The following is a 22,095-nucleotide window of genomic DNA, read 5'->3' on the forward strand; positions in this document are numbered from 1 at the left end:
ACACCAGACTCAACATTGCATTGTCCACCAACATCAATTGGATTCACTTCCTTAGATTTTATGCATTTCTTAACTAACAGCATAACCCCTCCTCCCTTCTTGTCCTGTCTATCCTTTTTGTACACATCGTACTCCCCAAATTCCAATTCTGCACTGCTTATGTCTGTGTGACACCACATCTCTGATATCCCAACAATATCTGCCTTTGATGTCTTGACTAGCACTTCAAGCTCATCAAATTTATTAACTATACTCCCTAGCATTGGTGTACACACAAGTATACATGCACCTGTTTCTACTCTTAGTTACCCTAATACAGCCCATGTATTTACTTGTTCCACTATGACTCCCAACAGTCCTGGAAATTCCCATTGCCTTGCTTTCTAGGCTGCTGCTCAATTGCATTTTAATAGTAGCAATGCAAGAATCATTTTCACCTCTGCCAGCGGCTACTGTTAATCTATTAGTCCTTGTATCCCCCAAGAATGGCATCGATTTAATTGTGTCTCGTATTGTGACTATTCCTTCACAAAGAGTTACCATGTATTGCACTACTTTGAATAATAATGCTTCACCAATAGAGAAGACTACTGTTACTTATTCTCAGGGGATACCACCACCCAGGCACCGTCAAGGCTAGTTGGCCTATCATTGGTGGGAGGGTAGGTACCCCAGTGTTGCAATCGGCATAATTGCAACAGCAGTGCATTCTGCCATTCTAACAATAGTCTTCTCTATTGGTGAAGAGTTGTTTATTTGAAGTTGTGAAGGAGTAGTCACAATATGACATACAATTAAATTAATGCCATTCAAACTACTTTCGTAGTTTTATTACGGATAAATTATGGTGATTTCACTGCTATTTTTATATATGCTTCTTAACTACGAGCATTTAATTGTATGTCTTGTATACATCATACTCCCCATACTCAAATTCAGCATCACTTATGTCTGAGTGACACCATGTCTATGCTATCCCTATGTCTGCATTTGATGACTTAATAGAACTTCAAATTCATCAGATTTATTTATAATGCTCCTAGCATTAGTGTACATACAGGTATACATGTACATGTTCTTACTCTTAGTTACCCTAACACAGTCCATTTATTTATTTGTTCCATAATGACCCACAGAATGCCTGAAGTCCCAGACATCTTGCTTTCCATGCTGCTTCACATACCAATAGCAGCAGTGCAAGGATCACCTTCGCCTCTGCCTGTGGCTCTAATTAAGCTATTAGTCCATGCATTCTCCAAAGGCAGCAATTTTCCGACCCACCTATCAGCGCCTCGATAGAATCAGCAAATATTCTTGCACCCTTTCTGTTCAAGTGTATTACATCTCTGTAAAAACCGTTTTTGCTGTTAACAAGCACAGACCACGCTGAGAAAAATTCTACCCCATGAGCCTTGCACATTCTCTCCAAGGCTGAATTGATTAACAAAGATCTCAACATATACTCTCTCCTATTGTTGTTGTTGTTATTTGGTACTCTCTCTCTCCTATTGTGTCTGGGAAGAATTGCAGACACTTTCAAATTTGATCCTAACTTGCAACTTTTTTCTAGCACATTGCTTTGTAAGTCCTCAAGATCTACTGTTAATATTAGCGCAAACATGCATAACAACATCACTTTTTATGCCCTTAAAAGATGATATCTGGACTACATTATTTACAATTTTCCCCTAGCAGACACCCTGGTTCTATTACACCTATCCTTCTTGCACAACATATTTCCTGTTTCCCTGATAATAGAGTCATTGACAATAACTATCTCCTGTGGGACTAGTGCATTCTGCCTTGGATATTGCTTTTGTGTTGTCTTATGCACAAGAAGTGTGTCCTCTGGCATTAATTTGGGCAGCTGAGAGCTTAATGGGCCCCTCCATTAATCGTTGGGGCCCATTTCTTTGAGGGCATCTGCCCAACTCTCATAAGGCCCCATCAGAATGCTGAGTCGGCACCTAATTTCTTTACACTCCGTGCATCTAGCACACACACACAAAGACATCCCCCTTTCCTGGATCATGTCGTGACTGCTAAATATGATTAATGTTTGTATTGACTGATTTATTGTAAACTCCACTGACCTGGTGGTCGTGCTGGAGTATAAACAAGAACATTTTTTTTTTTTTTTTTGCCCTTTGCATCGCAGCTCTAGTCTGGGGCATGATTTCTGTTAACATACAATTTAAGTGATTAATCAACAATACTACACTAAGCAAATAGATTCCTAAATGCAGTGATATGTATTACACTATCAAATTTGACATTATACCTTATGTTATCAAGTTTGATATTATACCTTATGCCATCAAGTTCAAGATATACTGTTATGACCATAGTGTTAAATTAGTTACATTCTCACTAAAAAGTAAAATTCATTAGCTAAACACAAAAAGATATATGCTCAACAAGTGATTAGAACCTTTGAGCTACTTATTTATCACAACTAAAACCCTACTAATCCACTGCACAACTTGTTACGTGCTATTATATTCGTGCCAAAACACTGATACAATAGCAGTATGAATAGTAAGTCATAATTTACAAAATCACTAGCTAGCTATATTCAATAAGCTAACGAACGTAACTAAGACTATTTAAACTATTTGTAAAACACAATTTAATTTGCTAATTAATCAAAAAGATGGTAAAAATTTCAAAAAAATTATCATTCCTATGAGTTCAAAATTCTGCATCCTGGCACTTAATCTGGTATCCAGTTCTTGGGTACTAGATTAAGAGTTAACAATAATAACGATATTAAGAGTTAATGGTAACTTACAAATTTACCACAGATTACTTATAAATGCTTACACTGATATTTTATTTGTTGTTGTAATCGTTGAGAATATCTATCATGTCTGCCAAATGGCAGACATAAAATTGACAGACAAGATCCTGCGATGTGGCTCTGTCTGTGAAACTTCTTTCACTTGATCTACTGCTTACCAAACTTCATATATATCTTTTAAACCTTTGTACCCGTTCCCCATGTGTAATCCAATATTTCTTTTTCTTTTTAATACTTTTACCATACTTCTTTTTTTGCTTTTGCTCCTCAAAACTTCCTAATTTCAAACCCAGTCTAGTTTTTCAAGACAAGATGGCAGTTATAGTCAGACACAGCATGGGTTTGGTAAGGGGAAATCTTGTCTGACCAATTTGATTGGGTACTACGATGTGGTCACAAAGGAACTGAATGCAAAAAATATTTTTGATATCATATACTTGGATTTCAGAGAAGCTTTTAATACTGTTGCACATAAAATACTGCTGTTCAAATTGGAGCAGTATGGCATTAAGGGCAAGTTGCTGCTATGGATAAAGGGATGGTTGAGTGAGAGAAGACAGTGGTAATCAATGGATACTGCTCTTCATGGACTAATATTATTAGTGGAGTCCCCCAGGGTTCAGTGTGTTGCCCATTGTTGTTTTATATATTTATCGATGATACTGATGAAGGTATATCAGGCTTGATGTCCAAGTCTGCAGATGATACAAAGGTTAGCAGGATTGTTAATGACAGTAACAACCCTGCCAAACCGATGCTGCTGCAACAGGATCTATACAAGTTGGGAAGATGTGCTGAGAAGTGGCAACTGAAGTTTCACATGCAAAGTACTGCATATGGGTAGCAGTAACCACAGAGTAATGTACCAACTGCATGGTACTACACTCAGGGTAGTGGAGAATGAAAAAGACCTGGGGATAATTCTGCAGTCAAATATGAAGTTTTCAGGACAGTGCAGACAGGTTGCCAGGGTAGCTCATGGTGTCTTGTCAATGGGAATAAGTGATTATCCCTTTGTATAAGGCAATGGTCAAGCCACACCTTGAGTACTTCCTACAGGTCTTGAGGCGTCATATTAGGATTGTTATTGTTTGTTATTTGGTTTTTAGGAGCATTAGCAACTAAGGCCATATTGCTCTGGGGATATGAGGTGGTCATTCCCTGACCTTTCTGCATCCTCCGTATTTGGTGGTGGTGGGCTCGAATCCCGGTCTAATCAAGAAGCATGTGCTACACACTACTGCTCCTTCCCACCTGGCTAGGGAGACGCCCATATTAGGATGTAGAGTTGCTAGAACGAGTACACAGAAGGGCAATGAGATTGGTGAGGAGAACAAAGGGGTGCTCTTACCAAAAAAGAATTAAGTTCTGCAAATTGCAGCACCTGGAGAGTAGGCACCTGCGAGGTGATCTGATCAAGGTGTATAAGGCCTTGAACGGGTTGAGCAAGCTGAATTTTGATGGGATTCTTCCTCTTGCTTGGATTACGAACCTGAGGGAGAATAAATTCAAACTGAGGAAAGACAGTTGCAGAAATTTGTCTTTAGCTAGCAAGTTGTTGATTGCCGGAACAAACTTTTATCTTTTATCTGTGGAAGTTGATAGCTTAAATAAATTCAAGGAAGAACTGGACAAACTTTTGGAAAGAATAGATAGGCGAAATGGGAAGGGTTTTTTTTTTTAGTTTCTTTTACTGGTGCTGTATAAGCTTGCTTTCTTGTGTCATATGTCACTAGTAATGCTAATTTTTGGGAAGCTTTCTGTTATAAACTTTCCTTTGCATGTGTACCCTCAAGTGTGTGGTGGAGAGATACTTGCTTTAGGTTAAAACTTTGTACAACATACTGCATATATTGGCAACTATTATTGCTTCTGTTGATACTGCAGAGAGAAGTTTCAATATCTATAGCATCATTTTTTCCAACAAAACTTAAATTATACATTACAAGGGCTGAAAAGCTGGCATACATAGTTCACAGTTTTAAACTTATAAAGCAGAGGTACAATGTCACAACACTGGTTTTTGAGATTCTGATAAGAAAGGTTTGAGATTCAGTAAAGAAAGGAGCTGAAGGGTTGTCAGATTCAGACATTAAATTTTTTTCCAGACTGATTCGGATTAGGAATTTAAAGATACAAAATAATCCATTTCAACTTTTTTATTTTTTTATTGCAATTTCAATATTTTTTCTATATTGACATTGTATTTTTGACAAAGTGATACATTTTTTTTTTCTTTTTTTAAATATATTTGTCAAGTTTCTCTTCCCCCCCTCATTCTCCATCAATCTATTCTTTATGGAAAGCCATATTCACAGATCCTCCTTCAACTTTCCTCCATACAGCAAATGAATGTTTTAATTTGAACATAAATGAGATGAGATTAAAGGAAATAGGTTCAGGGCACAACTCTTTAAACATGACTAAAATTTCAAATGAGTAAATCTCTTAGCAGAGAATAAAGCAGCCTAAAATCAGCTAATAAGTCTAAAATCAGCAGCCCTGTAATTTAATCTTCATTTTAGGGAAGAGAAAGAAGTCTGAATGTGAGACACCAGGAGAATACGGTATGTGCTTCAGACTTACAAAGCCACATTTTAAGCAAAGTCTGCTTTGAGAGCAGTCTTGTGAGCAGAGCACTGTCGTCTAGGAGGCAGGCACCTTTGAATAGCCTGCCATATCTCTTCAACTTGATAGCTTCTATTAATTTTCCCAGGAAGTTTTTTTGTAGTACTCCCAGTGTTGCCTTCTGGGAGATAATCTGTAAGAGTGACACCTTTAGAGTCCTAGAAGGCTGACATGATCTTGTTGGTAGTCAATTGAACCTTGGCTTTTTTTTTTTTTTTTTTTTTTTTTTTGGAGGGTTAGTGAAGATGAATGTTTCCACTGTTTGCTCATCTGTTTTGTTTTTGGGTCATAGTGATGTACTTAGCATCATCCATCATCACAATTCAGTCAAAAATCATCAACGTTCTCTATCCAAAGCTCCAACAATTGTTGTGGAATGTTCTTTCCTGTACAGCTTCTGAGGTGTCAACAATCTCAGAACCAATCAGGATCCACCTTAGACATGTGCAGGAACTCATGCATTGTGATGCAAATGGACCCACGACTAATCACTTCATTTGCTATAAAATTTATAATCACAGTCTGTCTAGCTGTTCCACTTCAGCCACAATGACAGGGTCTGTGGCTGAAATGGATTTTACTTTTACTGGGTCATCATGCACACTGGTTTGCCCACACCTGAACTGTCTTTTTCCAATTTTTCAGTTTCAGATGATGGGTAACCCTCATCCATACAGAGCTTTCATTTCTTCATGGATTTGTTTTACTTTGCAAATGAAGAAATTTTATAATGGATTAGATCTTAACCTTCTGCAGCATACTACCTCTTGCTGTATTCATGGTTGTAGCTCAATAACCAATATATCTAGAAAAACAAATAAATATACATTAACTTATGAGGCCTAGTAGTACATGTATACACAAAATATTAAATCCCTAACTGAAATATTTCTATGTGAGGATAAATACCACCACTACTTATTAACCCCTTCATGGATTATCCAGAGATATCCGGTTTTTAGTTTTAAAAGTTATTTGAAACTACATGAAATATCTTGGGATACAATAATACCCAAAGCAAACAATAATACCTCCAAATTTAGGACTGAAACGTATTTTCTCGATCATTTATCTGACTAATTTTGCATTAGCCAGGTAGAGCCCGAGATTTCTCAGGATTTTCTTATGCCTGGCTTTCTTTTTACTTATAATTGTACAGCAATGTCAGAACAGTAGCGCGCATTCCTGTGCTGCCAGTAAGCAAAATATAATTTGCCGTCCTAAATGCAGAATACTGAACCCACGAAAATAATTCACAAAAACAATATCGAAAAATATTTCAGTGCCCTCTTCAACTACCGCCCGTAAGCGACGCTTACCTCGCCTATCCACTTGCGGCGGCCGTGTGTTAGAATGTAGTTAGTTTGCGATTACTGCTTGTGCGTTCCACTTGATTTTTTAAATTTATTTATATAATGAGTAATGAAGAGTTTTTCTGTCCCTTTCTTTTACTAATTCATTTAAAAAATCTGTATAATTTGCACACTTTTTGGCATACACGAGATAACTTGGGATAGTCCAAATGGGTTAATTACTCCCATGATATTTTCTACGAAAAAATTAATAAAAAACACAAAAAACTATACAATGAGTATTCGCATGATGTATACTTTTAATCTGTAAAATAAAAAAAAGTTGATCCATTACGGCACATTTTTCGGAAAAAATGTTCCGGGAAGGGGGTTAAAGAGTAAGGAATCCACAGAATATCATCAATAGCCTATTTAAATCATATGAATTGACCAAGCAGAAAGCAGAAAATTATTCTCAAAAAATTCTCAGCATTGAGAATATTGTTTAATAAATTATTCTAGGGGATTTTATATCACTACCTATAACTGCTAAAAACATACTTATCTAGATCATCTCTCCTGTTTGTAGCTCCAAGCACAATGACACCTTCATTTTGTCGAAACCTAAAAATGGTCAATTTACAGTAGTTAAGTTTAGAACACATATGTAATTTGCTTAAAATTAAAAATGCCAACATAAAATAACAAGAGAGAGAGAAGAGAGAGAAGAAAAAGAAAAAGAAAAAAAAAAAAAAAAAGCTTAGAAAATAAACAATCATTTTTAGAGCACTGAGGACAAAAACAAATAAAACACCTTTCTCAAAATTCAAGTTAATTTAGGCAGTCTTATCATTCAAGTTCAAAAAACTTGCCTTTTCTGAAGGAAAATACGAATTTTAAAAAATTTCATAAATATAACTATCATATGATGTATAAAAGCTGCCCCAGTAAAGGATTTGAGAAATGGGCTTTCTGCTATAAAGGTAACTCTGTTAAATCTAAATGCATTACTAAATAGTAATGCATTTGCATGCATTGCTAAATAGCAATGCATGGAAATGAATGCAAAGCTGAATAACTTTGGTGTTGACTTTTTTGGAGGAAGACATATAGGAAATAATTCTAAGTATCATATTGCAAATACTGCACTATAGTATTTGTAAATTTTGGACAAAATGATCATGGTTATTTAAATAAATGAAAGTAAAAAAAAACTTCAAACACATTCTGATAACCCAACCATTTTTTATGGCAACTATTAACATTTGGAAAGGTCTGGGTTCAACTCCCACTGACAAAGGAGGGAATTTCTTGTCCACTTCAACTGAGGCTGTATTTGGCTAATCTCAGACTGACAGAGTAATTTTTTTCACTGTCATTCTAGGTTTTTCTAGCTGCATCACATGCAACTCAGCCCATACAGATATGATTGACAAACTCCAGTTCCATTAAAATAATTTAAATTGTTTCCTCTGGTGCAGAGTAAACTATATTTCAAATTAGCATATCAAAAGTTCAAATAATGAATGTGGTTTTCATAGTAATAAGAACAATACAGCAGCTGGTGGAGTAATACATTGTGTGCTGAAGAAAAGCTGATGCATATATGAATACAATTAATTTACTTTTTTCATTTTTGTTTGTCTACCCAATCACATATAAGCAAGTTAGTGTAAACTGAGTTTGTGTATATCAAAGATTTACCACTCCTTAACAATAAAAATTGAGTTAATTTTCTCAATAAGCCCATGAAGTATTTAATTATATCATAAAAGTTTTGTTCCTGGGTTCACATGTTACCAACTTGGTGTGAATAACTTTTTTTAAAGCCAAAATAGAAGGCAATTCTATAATAAATTATGAAAACAGAAATTATTCTGCAAGGGATTTTTAAAACTGTTTATAACCGCATGTTTTCTGTACAAATGATACTGCAATACCATGGCCTAAATGGATTACTAATATAACAGAAATTATTTAATTTCTTAAATAATTTCTGTTATATTAGTAATACATTAGTAATCTGACACAGATGTTAGAAACAAAAAAATAATAATAATAAGCAATGGAACTGGGGGCTATTATTTATTATGAAAAAGAGAAGAAATATAATTTAAATATTAAAAAAATATTATGGAGTATATGTCATTAAATTGTGGGAAATGCATACAGAAATCATGAAAAAAAAAAAATTTATTAAAAATACATGTATTGATATTGAAAATATCAAGTTTATTTTTTTACTGCTTCAACATGCCATTGCTCAAATTTTTAAAATATTTACCCATCCATCTCTGTTAACAATTGATTAATGGTTTGGTTTGCATAAGGATGCAGTACAGAATTTGTTCTTTTTGCTCCTACAGAATCAATTTCATCTATAAAAATGACACATGGTGCTCGCATCTTTGCAGAATCTATTAAGAAATTATAATAATGTAATTGGGACAAACAAATTTGTTCTGCTATATGAAAATAATGTGCATAAATCAGGATGTACTCTCTTCTGTTATTCCAGGGCACCTCTTCTAAAACAGTGGTAGACAAAAATCATAATTAAAAGACAGGTGCAGACGTTAAAATTGACATATAAATACCGCATCAAGTAAAAAAAAAAAAATTTTTTTTTTAATTAAAATTAAGTATTAAATCTGTGTCAATGCACATACTTGGGAGCATCTGGAAATTACTTGATGCAAATAGTAAGGCTAAATAAATGGCAAATAATAATAAAATTAATGTATTTTTTCTTAGAATTAGTGTGATTTATACATGCTAGTATTTTTTATGGATCTGAGGTTCTATACATCAGAAATAATAAAAATCTCCTGAGATTAATCACCAAGTTAACTGTTTTTGCAACAAGCAATTCAGAAACCACCCACCCCCACCACAAAAAAAAAAAAAAAAAAAAAAAGAAAAAAAAAAAAAGCCCAACCACACAAGGTTTGGTTATTAAATAACAAGACTGTTGGAATAAAATAAAAATAAATATAATGATATATTTCGTACCTTACAAGTTATCCTTACAGGTCACTGTTGAAAAGAAAGCTGTGAATTAGTGTTGAATTTGAAAGTGTCTGCAATTCTGCCCAAACACGATAGGAGGGAGTGTATGATGAGAGCCTTGTCGATCAATTCGGACCTGGAAAGATTGTGCAAGGCTCAAGGGGTAGAATTTTTTTCAGCCTGGTCTGTACTTGTTAACAGGAGAGACTGCTTCTACAGGGATGGGACACACTTAAATAGAAAGGGTGCAGGAATATTTGCTGATGCTATCGAGGCATTGTTAGGTGGGTTGGAAAACTGCTAGCTTGGGGGGGATACAAGGACTAATAGATTAACAGTTCATTCATACTTAATAGGAACAGGTGCATGCATACTTGCGTGTACACCAATGCTAGGAGTTTGGTAAATAAATTTGATGAATTTGAGGTATTGCTCAAAACATCAAAGGCAGATATTGTTGGGATATCAAAGACGTGGTGTCACACAGACATAAGGAATGCAGAACTGGAATTTGGGGAGTACAATGTGTACAGAAAAGACAGACAGGACAGGAAGGGAGGAGGGGATTATGCTATTAGTTAAGAAACACAAAATCCAAGGAAGTGAAGCCAGTCGACATCGCTGGACAGTGCAGTGTCGAGTCAGTTTGGTGTGACATAAGCATTGGGAGATCAAAACTGAGAGTAGGAGTGTGCTATAGGCCTAATGACTTTGATGAGTATAATAAGAAACTGTACAGGGAAATAGAGTGGGCCAGTAAATCAGAGAGTCTTATAATGGGGGATTTTAATTTCCCAGATATTGACTGGAATTTGAGTTGGTCACTCACACACTAGCAAGGCTTTTGTGGATTTATTGGATGATTGTTTTCTACATCAGCATGTTCGGGAGGCAACTAGAGGGAGTAATACTCTTGATCTGATTATCAGTAGTGATTCTTCATGCATTAAGAATCTGCAGATAAAGGAATCACTAGGTGGCAGTGATCACAGTGTACTGACGTGGGATTTACATAAAGATTTAATTACCATCAGGGGTAAAGGAAAAGGTTTTTGCTTCCGTAAAGACAACTACGATGGTCTGAGAGAGAGAGTATTTAAATTCTATACAGTGGGACCAACTGGAGGAAAGTAGATGTGTCAGGGCTACCGAACAAAGGACGGGTCCAGCTAAAGAAGTTAGTTCAGCTAGAGATGAAGAAGGAGTTGAAAAGTGTTAGAATAGGAACATTGGGACGATGAATGGAAAGAGCAGAGTTGCCGACCCCATATGAACATGGAAAGAAGGCAAGGACAAAGAAGAAGAACACAGTGGGTCCAACTGATGATGTTACCAACAGCAAATTCAAAATGGGAAGCATTCAAAGAACTTATCTTGGAAGCTACTTGGCTTTACATACCAACTAAGAAATATTGTTAAAGGTTTAGGCCTAAATGGATGTCAGATTAACTAATGAAACATATGGCAGAGAAGAAAAATGCATGGGATACATATAAATTAATGGGTGACATGGAAGCCTATGATAGATATAAGCTAGTCTGTAACCAAGTCACAAAGGAGATTAGGCAGGCAAAGGCAGATTATGAGAAATCCTTGGCAAAAGATGCAAAGAAAAACAGAAAAAATTTCTTTACCTATGTAAACTCTAGAATCAGATTGGTCCACTGGATATTGATGGTTCAACAGTTGAGGATCCTGCTCAGATGGCTAACAAACTAAACGAGTATTTTGCATTACATTCACACATGAGGAGTTATTCAGGAAGGGGGAATGCCAGAGGTGAAGTAAACTCTGGCAGTGAGCTAGATGATTTTGTAATAACTGAGAAGAAAGTGGAGGAGAAATTGTTGAGGATAAACATAAAAAAGGCACCCGGGGTGGATGGGATCTATCCAGTTATATTAAAGGAGGCAGCAAAGGAAGTAAGCAAACCCTTAGCCATAATTATGAGAGCTTCTTTGGACTCAGGGGAGGTACCCACAGACTGGAGATGTGCAAATGCGACCCCAATTCACAAAGGAGGATCAGAGGCTGACACAAGTCATTATAGACCTGTTAGTTTAACTTCTGTTCCAGGTAAATTAATGGAGGCACTGGTTAAAGAAGCACTGCAGGATCATCTAGACAAGATTTCAGTTATAGCTCAGACGCAGCATGGTTTTGTTAAGGGCAGATCTTGCCTGACTAATTTGATTGGATACTATGATGTAGTCACAAAAGAACTGGATGCAGGGAATAACTTTGATATTATATATTTGGATCTTAGAAAGGCTTTTGATACTGTTGCACATGGAAGACTGCTGCACAAATTGGAGCAGTGTGGCACTGGAGCCAAATTGCTGCAATGGATAAGGGGATGGTTGAGTGGCAGAAGACAGAGAGTGGTAATCAATGGACACTGCTCAACATGGACTAATGTTATTAGTGGAGTTCCTCAGGGCTCAGTGTTGGGTCCATTGTTGTTTTCTGTATTTATAAATGATATTGATGGTATATCAAGCTTAATGTCCAAGTTTGCAGACAATAAAAAGGTTGGCAGGGTTGTTAAGGACACTACTGACGCTATGCTGCTGCAACAGGATCTGGAAAGGTTGAGCAGATGGGCTGAGAGGTGGCAAATGCAGTTTAACATTGACAAATGTAAAGTACTACATATGGGAAACAGCAACCCCAGAGCAACATATCAACTCTGGTACTACACTGACAGTGGTAGAGATGAAAAGGACCTGGGGGTAATTGTGCAGGCAGATATGAAGTTCTCTGAGCAGTGCAGACAGGCTGCAAGAGTAGCTCATGGTGTATTGTCAATGATATACAGGAATTTTTCTAGCAGGGATAAGGAGTTGATTATTCCCTTGAATAAGGCAATGGTTATGCCACACCTTGAGTACTGTATACAGGTCTGGAGCCGTCATTTCAAGAAGGATGTTTGTTTGTAATTTGGTTTTTAGGAGCATTAACAACTAAGGCCATATTACTCCAGGATATGTGGTGGTCATTCCCTTGACCTTTCCACATCCTCCGTATCTGGTGGTGACCGGCTCGAACCCCGGTCTAATCAAGAAGCGTGTGCTACACACTGCTACTCCTTGCCACCTGGCTACGGAGGCGCCCTCAAGAAGGATGTAGAGCTGCTGGAATGAGTACAGAGAAGGGCAACAAGATTAGTGAATGGAACAAAGGGTTGCTCTTATGAAGAAAGGCTTAAGTTTTGCCAATTACAGTGTCTGGAGACTAGGCACTGGCGATGTGATCTGATAGAGGTGTATAAAGCCTTGAATGGTTTGAGCATGCTCAATGCCGATGGGATTCTTCCTCTTGCTCAGAATAATCACCTGAGAGGGCATAAATTCAAATTGAGGAAAGACAGATGTAGGATAGATGTGCGGAAATTTGCCTTTAGCCAGCGGGTAGTTGGTTAGTGGAACAGACTTCCATCCCTTGTTGTAGAAGTTGATAGCCTAAATGAATTTAAGGCTCAGCTGTACAGGTATTTCAAATGAACAGAGGGATAAAATGGGAGTGGTTTTTTTTTGTTTTTGGCTGATGCTGCATAAGCTTGCTTTCTTGAATCATATGCCTCTACTAATACTAATCCCATTCAAAGTAATTGTGGGCTTGCACACACTATTCCATACATTTCTTCCAAGCAGAAAAATATTTCTAGCAGTCATCTTCTGCAAGCCCTTTTAACACTTCGGTCATGTTTTTCTGAATGGATTCAATGGACTGAAAATGGGTTCCCTTAAGTACATTTTCCAGTTTAAGGAAGAGAATAAAGTCACAAGGGGCTCATTCTTGTGAGTAGGATACATGTTCACACAGAGGGAGATGTTTTTTTAGCCAGAAATTAGAGTGTGTGTGTTGTGTGCTGGAACCTTGTCTTAATGTTCCACCACACACTCAAACTTGCCTCATGAATTCTTGTTTGTAGCCACAACAGGCAATGTTGATAAGATGTTCTGAGGGTAGCAATGTTTCGAATGAGAGGAAAGATACAGCTTGGGATATAAACCTAAATAACTTCAAACGTCAGGGTAGTAAACCAAAGAAAATTAGTCTCAATTGGGTCGACAGTAATGTCAGGAGTGTTGTCAATAAAATGGCTGAATTTGAACTCCTGGTTAAGAATTTTTCATGTAATAGTATGTGAATACAATAAAGAAGAAAGCCAATCAGATCGGACCCTTGTACACTGGGTGTGAGAAAAGTCTCAGATAACCCAACTGATGTTAAAAGGATGAATTAAATAGATACTTTGCATTGGTCTTTACTGACAAAAGACCCTTCATGTTGAAAAGAGGCTGTGCAAGTGAGGCTGAGCCATATGAAATTAGTGATGTCATAATTACAGATTGTTTATTAGAAAACCTTTTGAGCATAAAGGCAAATAAGACTCCTGGAGTTGATGGCATATACCCTGCAGTTTTGAGGGAGTGTACTGAACCATTCAGGTTAATTATGAGGGCATCTTTGGATTGGAGAAGTGCCACTGTATTGCCAATATATAAAAGCCATTCTAGGAGTGAAGTTTGTAACTACAGACCAGTTAGTCTGACTTCAGGGTTAGGAAAAATCTTAAGAGGCAGCGATTAAGAGTGCAATCCAGGGATATTTAAATAGCATGGCATTCTGAAGTATACACAACATGTTTCTGTAAATGGAAAATCATGCTTAACTAATTTAATAGGCTACTTTGTCATAGTTACACATGAGCTGGATTTAGAGAATAATTTCAATATAGTTTATTTGGATTTTAGCAAAGCATTTGACTTGGTCCCTCATGAGAGATTACTGTATAACTTGAACAGTTGGGATTACTGGTAAGTTTCAAAGATGGATTGCTTGCAGAGGGTTTTGATTAATGGATATTCTACAGATTGGTGTAATGTCAGGAGGGTTCCTCAAGGATCGGTTCTTGGCCCACTGTTGTTTCTCATTTTCATAAATTACATTGATGAAGGGATAGAAGGCATGATGTCAAAATCTGCATATAACAAAGATTGGCAGAGTTGTTAATGATCAGTGCCAAGCAGCACTACTTCAGGATGATTTGAACACATTTCAAAGATGGTCAAAGAAGTGGCAGCTATGTTTTAATGCTGATAAATGAAAGATCTTACACTTGGGGAATAGCAACCCCCAAATAAATTATGCACTTAGTAGGGTTCAATAAAACACTGGAGGAAAGGAATCTGGGAGTTACAATATGGGCAGATCTGAAGTTTTCTGAACAGCATAAACAGGCAGCCAGTCAGGAGAGCCCATGGTGTCAAATGTTATCCTGTAGAGACAGGGAGATCATAATCCCACTGTATAAGGCAACTGCACAACCACATTTGGAATACTGTGTTCAAGTATGGAGATCTCATCTGAAAAAATACGTCTAGCTTTTTGAAAGGGTCCAGAGATGGGCAACTCAAATGGTGAGAACAGCAGAAGGATGACCATATGAGGAAAGACTCCAATTATGTGGGCTACAGAGCTTGGCAACTAGGCACCTCAGAAGTAACCTGATTGAGGTTTATAAGGCTCTGAGAGGGTTTAGTAAAATGAATGGAGGTGGAATTCTCACTGTTCTAAAGAATTCCTGAACTAGGGGTGAAAAATTCAAATACAGGGCTTGAGGTTTAGACTAGATTGCAAGAAGTTCTCTTTTAGCCAGCAAGTCATTGATAGCTGAACAGACTGCCCTCGCAAGTAGTTGAGGCCAACAATTTGAATAAATTCAAAGGTCAACTGGATACTTACCTGTATGAGGAGGGTAGCATATAATTTGTGTTTTCATACCTACTTGGTTGTTTTTTTTTTGCCAGTGCAGAAAAAGCCTGTGACTTCCTTTTGTACTATATGGCGAATACTATTACTATTAATGAGCATCCAACCATCCTTCCACAATTCAGGTGTCTTCCTTTGAATTTTTTCCTGCAGCCTAGTCAGAATTTTAATGTAGTATGTTTGAGTGACATTATTTTGGTGGGACATATTCAGCCATAATAATTCCTTTAATATTGAAGAAAAAAAAAAAGCAGCATGGTTTTCATTTTGGATTTTGACATTCTTGCTCTTTTTGGTCTGGGAGACTGTTTTGTCTTCCATTGCATTAACTCTTTTAGTTTCTAGGTTGTACTGCAACAGCCAACTTTCATTGCAAGTAATTATACTACTTAGAAAGTCTGGATTTTCTTATTCAATTTTTTTTTCAAAACATCTTCACGAACTTGGAGTCTTCTCATTCTTTTATCTTTATTCAAAATTTTTGGCACAATCTTGAGACACAATTTTCTCATGATAAATTTTCAGTTAAAATTTGTCTGTAACTGTTTCTTTGTCCATATTGAGTTCTGATACAACCATTCTAATGCTTAAATGATGATAACTTCTAACCTGTGTCCTCACCCGTTCCACATTTTTATCAGTTTTGTGAATACCAGATGGCGTGGTTGTTCATCGTCTTCCCTTTCTCCCCTTCTTTCTAAAAATCTTTTATGACATTTAAACACGAGCTATTGACATAGTATCTTTCCCATAACTTGAAGTAACAAATCATAACTTTCAGTTGATGTTTTCTTTAGTTTTGTTAAAAATTTGAGGTTGATTTGTTGTTCGATTCTTTTGTCTCATTTTTCTGGCAAACTGCAGTGAGATAGTTTTTCATTACACAAGGCAATGAAAACCTGTCTCACTGAAAAGTGAACAAGTGTGTCAGAATGTGACTTGGCAGACAATTAGGAAAAGGTTAAAGGTCAACTGCTGTGCCTTTGTTTCACAGGTGGTGTTGGGTGTGTAGTGGCTGTACATGCAGTCTCATTATTTAATAGAATTATGGACATACAAGGTATGTCCATAATAATGATATTATCAAACATGGGGACATGATGATTCAATATGGCAAGTTGCACCATTCAAGTCTGATTCAAAGATTGCACAGGCTGTTTAATTTGATTCATCAGAGAGCTGATGTGGAATTGCAAACACAGAAAATATTTTGATATATCAGAAAATTTCCTCAGGGGTTTTGAAGTGACCATATTGTTAATATTCTTGAACACTTCAATAAATGATTTGGACCATGTATTCACAAACAGGAAATAACCTGTTAACACCATTATTTGTGGAATACAATTTGTTTCTTCTAAACTGTTTGTTATTGAAATGATTTGTGTGATATCTCAATGTAATAAGTCTCCTCATTAATCTGAGAAAACTCAATATTATTTCTGAACTATAGAAAGTCCATAAAAAATACTAATATATTTAAATTGCACTCCAATGGAGGGAATATTAGGTGACTATCATCATAGCTAAAATGTTTATTCCTTATCCTCCTTATCAGTTCTTCTGAAGACCACTCAAAAAAGATTACTGCCTTTGAGGCTGGGTGTTTACTTGTGAGTTTTACAAATGTCTACAATTTCACAAGTTCTAGTTTTTAACTGTGAAATTGTAGACATTTGTGCATTGTATATTTGACAGCTAAATTATTAAATACATTTTAATTTTATTAGTATTGAATATTTATTTGGACATCAAATTTTCATCAAATCAGTTCTAGATATTGCTTGATGTGTCTCAAAATAGGTTTGATGCTTTTATATTAATTTTAATTTTTATTTGACACAATATTTATCCAATTGTTTATATCTTTTTTCATATATCTTTAATTATATCTACTACTTTTTTGGAAGGATACCCTGTGTAATAATATATGTACATTCACTTTATTGCCTAAAAAATACAGAATAAATAAATTAATTTTAAAAAAGTAATAAAAAATTAACATAACATCTAGACAGGAGGGGTTCACAAAGAAAATATAACAAACCAAATCAATAAAATAAAATTACAAAAGAAAATAGAATAACAGAAGATATATCTTTATTCTTGCACATTAAAAATATATATTTATAAAATATAATATTATGCAAAAATTTATAATGAAATCCTTAATTTTTAAAAAGAGTGTCTTTATCATTAGTAGAAAAGAACATGAAATCAGTTCCCCGCCCCCATTACATACTTATTATGATTATATCAACAATGAAATTGCATCACTGATATGCAAACACATGCAGAGGATATTAAGAAAAAGAATTAACAAGCTTTCTTACATATTAAAAAAATATATATTTAGTTATTTTTAAATTCTGATTTGTTTTCACCAATAATTTCTCTCTAATATTGTGTAATCCAGTAAAAATAAGAACAAATTAATATTTAAAAGGTATTTATGTACAAAGCTTGAATTTGTATGAAACTTCAAAATTCCATTAGGTTCCAAAATTCCAACACTCATTCCACAGAGTGTTGCTATAAAAAAAAAAACTCTGCTATTAAGCTTATGCATAATTGCATAAACTAATTCCTCAAAGAACTTTAGTAACTTCCAAAATGTATTAATGGTGAGGAAGAGAGAAAGAGAATGTATCACAGACTTAAGGAAAATTCATTTTAAGCCTAAAGAAATCACTACACTGAATAAAAGCAATGAGAATAAGCTGTTCAGAAGAAACATCACTTTTTGCTACACTGAATTGAAAGATGGGGGAAAAATTTAAAAAAAAAAAAAAAATTATGTGAGCTTCCTTGGGAAAGTTTGATACAAGTGGAGCAAAAAATAATCTGAGAATGAAAGGAAAAACAAGCATTTCTCATATAAAGGAAAAATACAACTAAAAAATAAAAAAAAATCCCCCTATAGATATATAATGAACTGAAAATAATCAGGAATTGAGAAATTGTGTCAAAACCTGCAACAAAATTTTATCTAAATTTTTGATGAAATTGCACAAAAGAAACATGACAAAAATCCTTCACATTGACAAACTTGGTTCCTCAGAAACTGTAATTACTTTAAATTATTTACAACTAGGAGGAACAATTATGTTCCATAATAAAAGTATAGCTCTCGAAGAGGATGTGAAAAAACCAAAAGAGATTACTACAACAATGTAGGAACAAATCGTCACCAGAATAGGAAAAATTTGAGCAGACAAAAATCTGAACAGATGTTAATAATATAAACAGAAAAAAGAACAAAATAAATGCCCCCTTTTACCATGTCTAGCCATACTTGCAATAAAATCTTGAATAGTGTGAATTTTTGGTAACAAAATTATTTCTACTATTAGAGTAACAAGAAGAACTGGAATACTTTATTTTACAGAACTTACCTCGTTACTGACCGTGTTAGGTTAAAATGAGATTACGAAGGAATGAGTATTAAAAACTTATTAAAATGAGATCCCACAGAGGAAAGAGCACTTTTCTCTAGCGTTTGTCATAGAGATTAAAATTATCCTGTTGAACCAATTGGTTCAAAATTTTTTGACTTATTGTTTATAGCCTCAAACCCAATAGTTTCAAAAGTTGGTGTAGGAGGGTGACTGAGTCTTATATATATACTTTTTTTAAGGCTATTTCAATTGCTTCTATATATGTAGAGAGATCTCTAGAGGGATGTGCTGCTTTCCATTAACTGTGTTTAGAAGAATAGTAACCATTTTTATAATTACAACAGTTTTGAAAATTGACATAAGAGAGTGCAACCTTTCAACGAGATTCAAAATGACGTGGGCTTCAGTCTTATTTAAGACTGAAACTGAATAAATTCCCAAGAAAACTAGATTCAGAAGCCAATGAAACTGAATCTAGTAATACATATATAAAACAGATTAGGTATTATATAATGTAAAAATAAGTTTCTTTTTAAATAAAAGCTTGTTTCTTTAAAAATATTTTTATTACATTTTTATTTTATTTTGAACAATTTTTCAGAACATATAAAAATAATATTTGAAAGCATTTTTCTTACAATTCTTCAATTTTCATAAAATTTCTAAATTCTTTGAAGAAACTCACTTGTGACAGGGTTAGTATAGCTGAAAAATAAATGCTGCAAAATTTGACATACTTATAATAGAAATAAAACAATGCCAGTGTATAAAGAATAATAGACCAAAGACGAAAATTAAAAATAAAAAGCACTAAACCTTATTTAAACACTTAATGAAGAATACTCAATAATAGAAACCTCTGTCACAATTAGCATAGCAAATTGTCTTTAAAGGTAAACAATGAGAAAGAAAAGTAAACAAATATTATCATACTTAATAGAAAAAACAGAACTGGAATAAATCCTTTATAAATGGAGAATAAAAATCCTCACATGTCTGTGAGGGGTTTTTAGGTGAGTCCCCTCCCTTCCCCAATTAAGTTTACTAAAAGAAGAAAAGATAGCTGAATGGGATGAAGAGCAATTATCAATAAATAATGAAGTTATAAGTATAAGGCAATCTGTACAAAGTAACTTTTTGCTAGTATTTGTAGCAGAATACTAGTCAAAATACATAACAAAATAGTAAGGCAAGCCAAAGCAAGTTACAAAAATCTTGTGGAAAAAAGATCCAAGAATGGTGACAAAGAATACTTTTCTTATGTAAACTGTATATTATCGATAAAGCTAAAGAGGTAGTCAATGAATTGAACAAATTATTTACATAAATTTTTACATAAGAAACACTTTTAAACCTGACAAATCCAGTGTTTGGGATTACAATTATGGTTAATTGAATGATTTTGTGATCACTGAAAAGAATTCAAGTGAGAAATCATGTTTAAAGTTAAACAAGGTGAATAGGAGTAAATAATCTATTGCTTATCTTGATGGCAGCTACAAAGGAGATTATTCAGCTTTTAATTATAATTATGAATGCCTCACTGAACTTGGCTGAGGTCTCTATATACTGCAGGATTATAAACACTCTCTCTTGATCCCTCTTCAATCCATAAGGTTCGAAGAAAAATGGGTAACTAAATTTAAACTCTATGACAAGTAAAGGTAGAAAGAGCCCCTCACTAACTAATGCTGCAAAATTAATGATTCTTCCTTGGATCCTTCTCTGATTTTAATACTAGACAGATGTTCAATGTAAAAATGAACGGCAACAGATTTAGAGGCAGATCAAAAGAAAAGAAAATCATCACATGTCAAGTAAGTATTAGAAAAGAATGGATAAAGATTTAAGAGAAAATAAGAGACATTGGAGGAAAATAATGAGTTGAAGTCTAGCGGACCAGAAAAGCCCAATATATGTTATTATATTGGTGTTCACCCACTGGGTATAACAGATTTGGAATGATAAGGCTATATTGGCCTTTAGTACATTCAAGCACATTATCTCTCTAAAAATAATTCTTATTTCCACATAAACACTGCAAATGCAATGGGAGATTTCAGTTAGTATGAGTAAGGCCAAATGATGCAAGGAAACAACTTTTTCTGCATCAGCCAAAATTAAACAGAATCTTCATACCATTCCCACAAGGTAATAATCCAATTCTTCTTTAAAAAACATAAAATACATAAAACCTTCAACTATTGATTATAATGTATTAATAAAATGAAAATAAAATTTTACTTACGGAACAAATCTCGAACTCGGCGAGCACCCTGTCCAACTAAAATCTCATCAAATTCAGGACCAGCAGCATGAAAAAATGGAACATGAGCCTCACCAGCAACTGCTCTGGCAAGTAATGTTTTTCCAGTACCAGGAGGACCCACAAGTAGTGCACCTATAAATTAAACAGTTTTAAGTATGAGGAAGTGTTCAAATTTATTGTTGAGATATTGATGAAATGTATAAAGCATGTGCAAAATAAGAAATTAATTTTAGGAAATTAAAACAAAATGATAGTGAAACTCTGAAGGGTTAACAGTTGTTCAGAAGAAAAAGAAAGCTTGAAGCTAAAGAGAAAACTTGGAATAATTGTCTCTACTCAAGTATTTGAATACAAAAATCTATCCACTTAGAATAATCAAGTTGATAAATTTCATTCTTGGAAAAAAGAAAAAAAATTGATTTTTTTGCAAGCAATAAGAGCATTATGAGGGGCTTTTGAAAGTTTTTGGCCTGGTATGAACAGTTTATTTGAGGAGTCTGGTAACGTGTTACTTTTCAACGTCCCTTTTGTGGAGTTAACACTTTTTCCACTGATGTTGCAATGCATTGATTCCAGCAGCAAACAACGTTTTCTCTTGGGCTTCCAGGAATGCATCCACTGCAGCAATGACATCACTGTTGGTGAAAAAATGGATGCCAGCCAGTATTTTTTCAAATTAGGAAAAGTCTAATGGTGCTATATCTAATACATCCATGGCAATGACAGACTTGTAAGCAGGAGCATTCCTGGTGGAACAGGACTCCTTTGCTGAGTTTTCCTTGCCATCTGTCTTTGATGTTTTCATACAAACACGTCACAAGGTCTGCGTAATATGCCCCTGTGATGGTCTAGCCTTTTTGAAGGTGATACACTAGCAATGCACCAGCATTCAAAAAATACAATGCCATCATTTTGCCAGCA

At 35.0% G+C, this 22,095-nt stretch overlaps 1 protein-coding gene across 2 annotated transcripts in view; it reads right to left on the minus strand.

Annotated features, from left to right (window-relative positions):
* Nucleotides 1-22,095, minus strand: part of YME1L (ATP-dependent zinc metalloprotease YME1L) — a 214,943-nt gene that overhangs the window by 49,471 nt on the left and 143,377 nt on the right. For both annotated transcript variants that reach the window (XM_090384179.1, XM_090384177.1), the window contains exons 12-14: nt 21,154-21,306; nt 9,005-9,137; nt 7,282-7,344 (exon numbers count right to left, since the gene is read on the minus strand). In XM_090384179.1, coding sequence (XP_090240305.1) covers nt 7,282-7,344; nt 9,005-9,137; nt 21,154-21,306 — 349 coding nt within the window. The remainder of the gene's footprint in view (nt 1-7,281; nt 7,345-9,004; nt 9,138-21,153; nt 21,307-22,095) is intronic.

This window comes from Mastigoproctus giganteus, chromosome 1 (genome assembly GCF_048544385.1).
Source record: "Mastigoproctus giganteus isolate SK-2022 chromosome 1, ASM4854438v1, whole genome shotgun sequence".
Lineage (NCBI taxonomy): Eukaryota > Metazoa > Arthropoda > Arachnida > Uropygi > Thelyphonidae > Mastigoproctus > Mastigoproctus giganteus.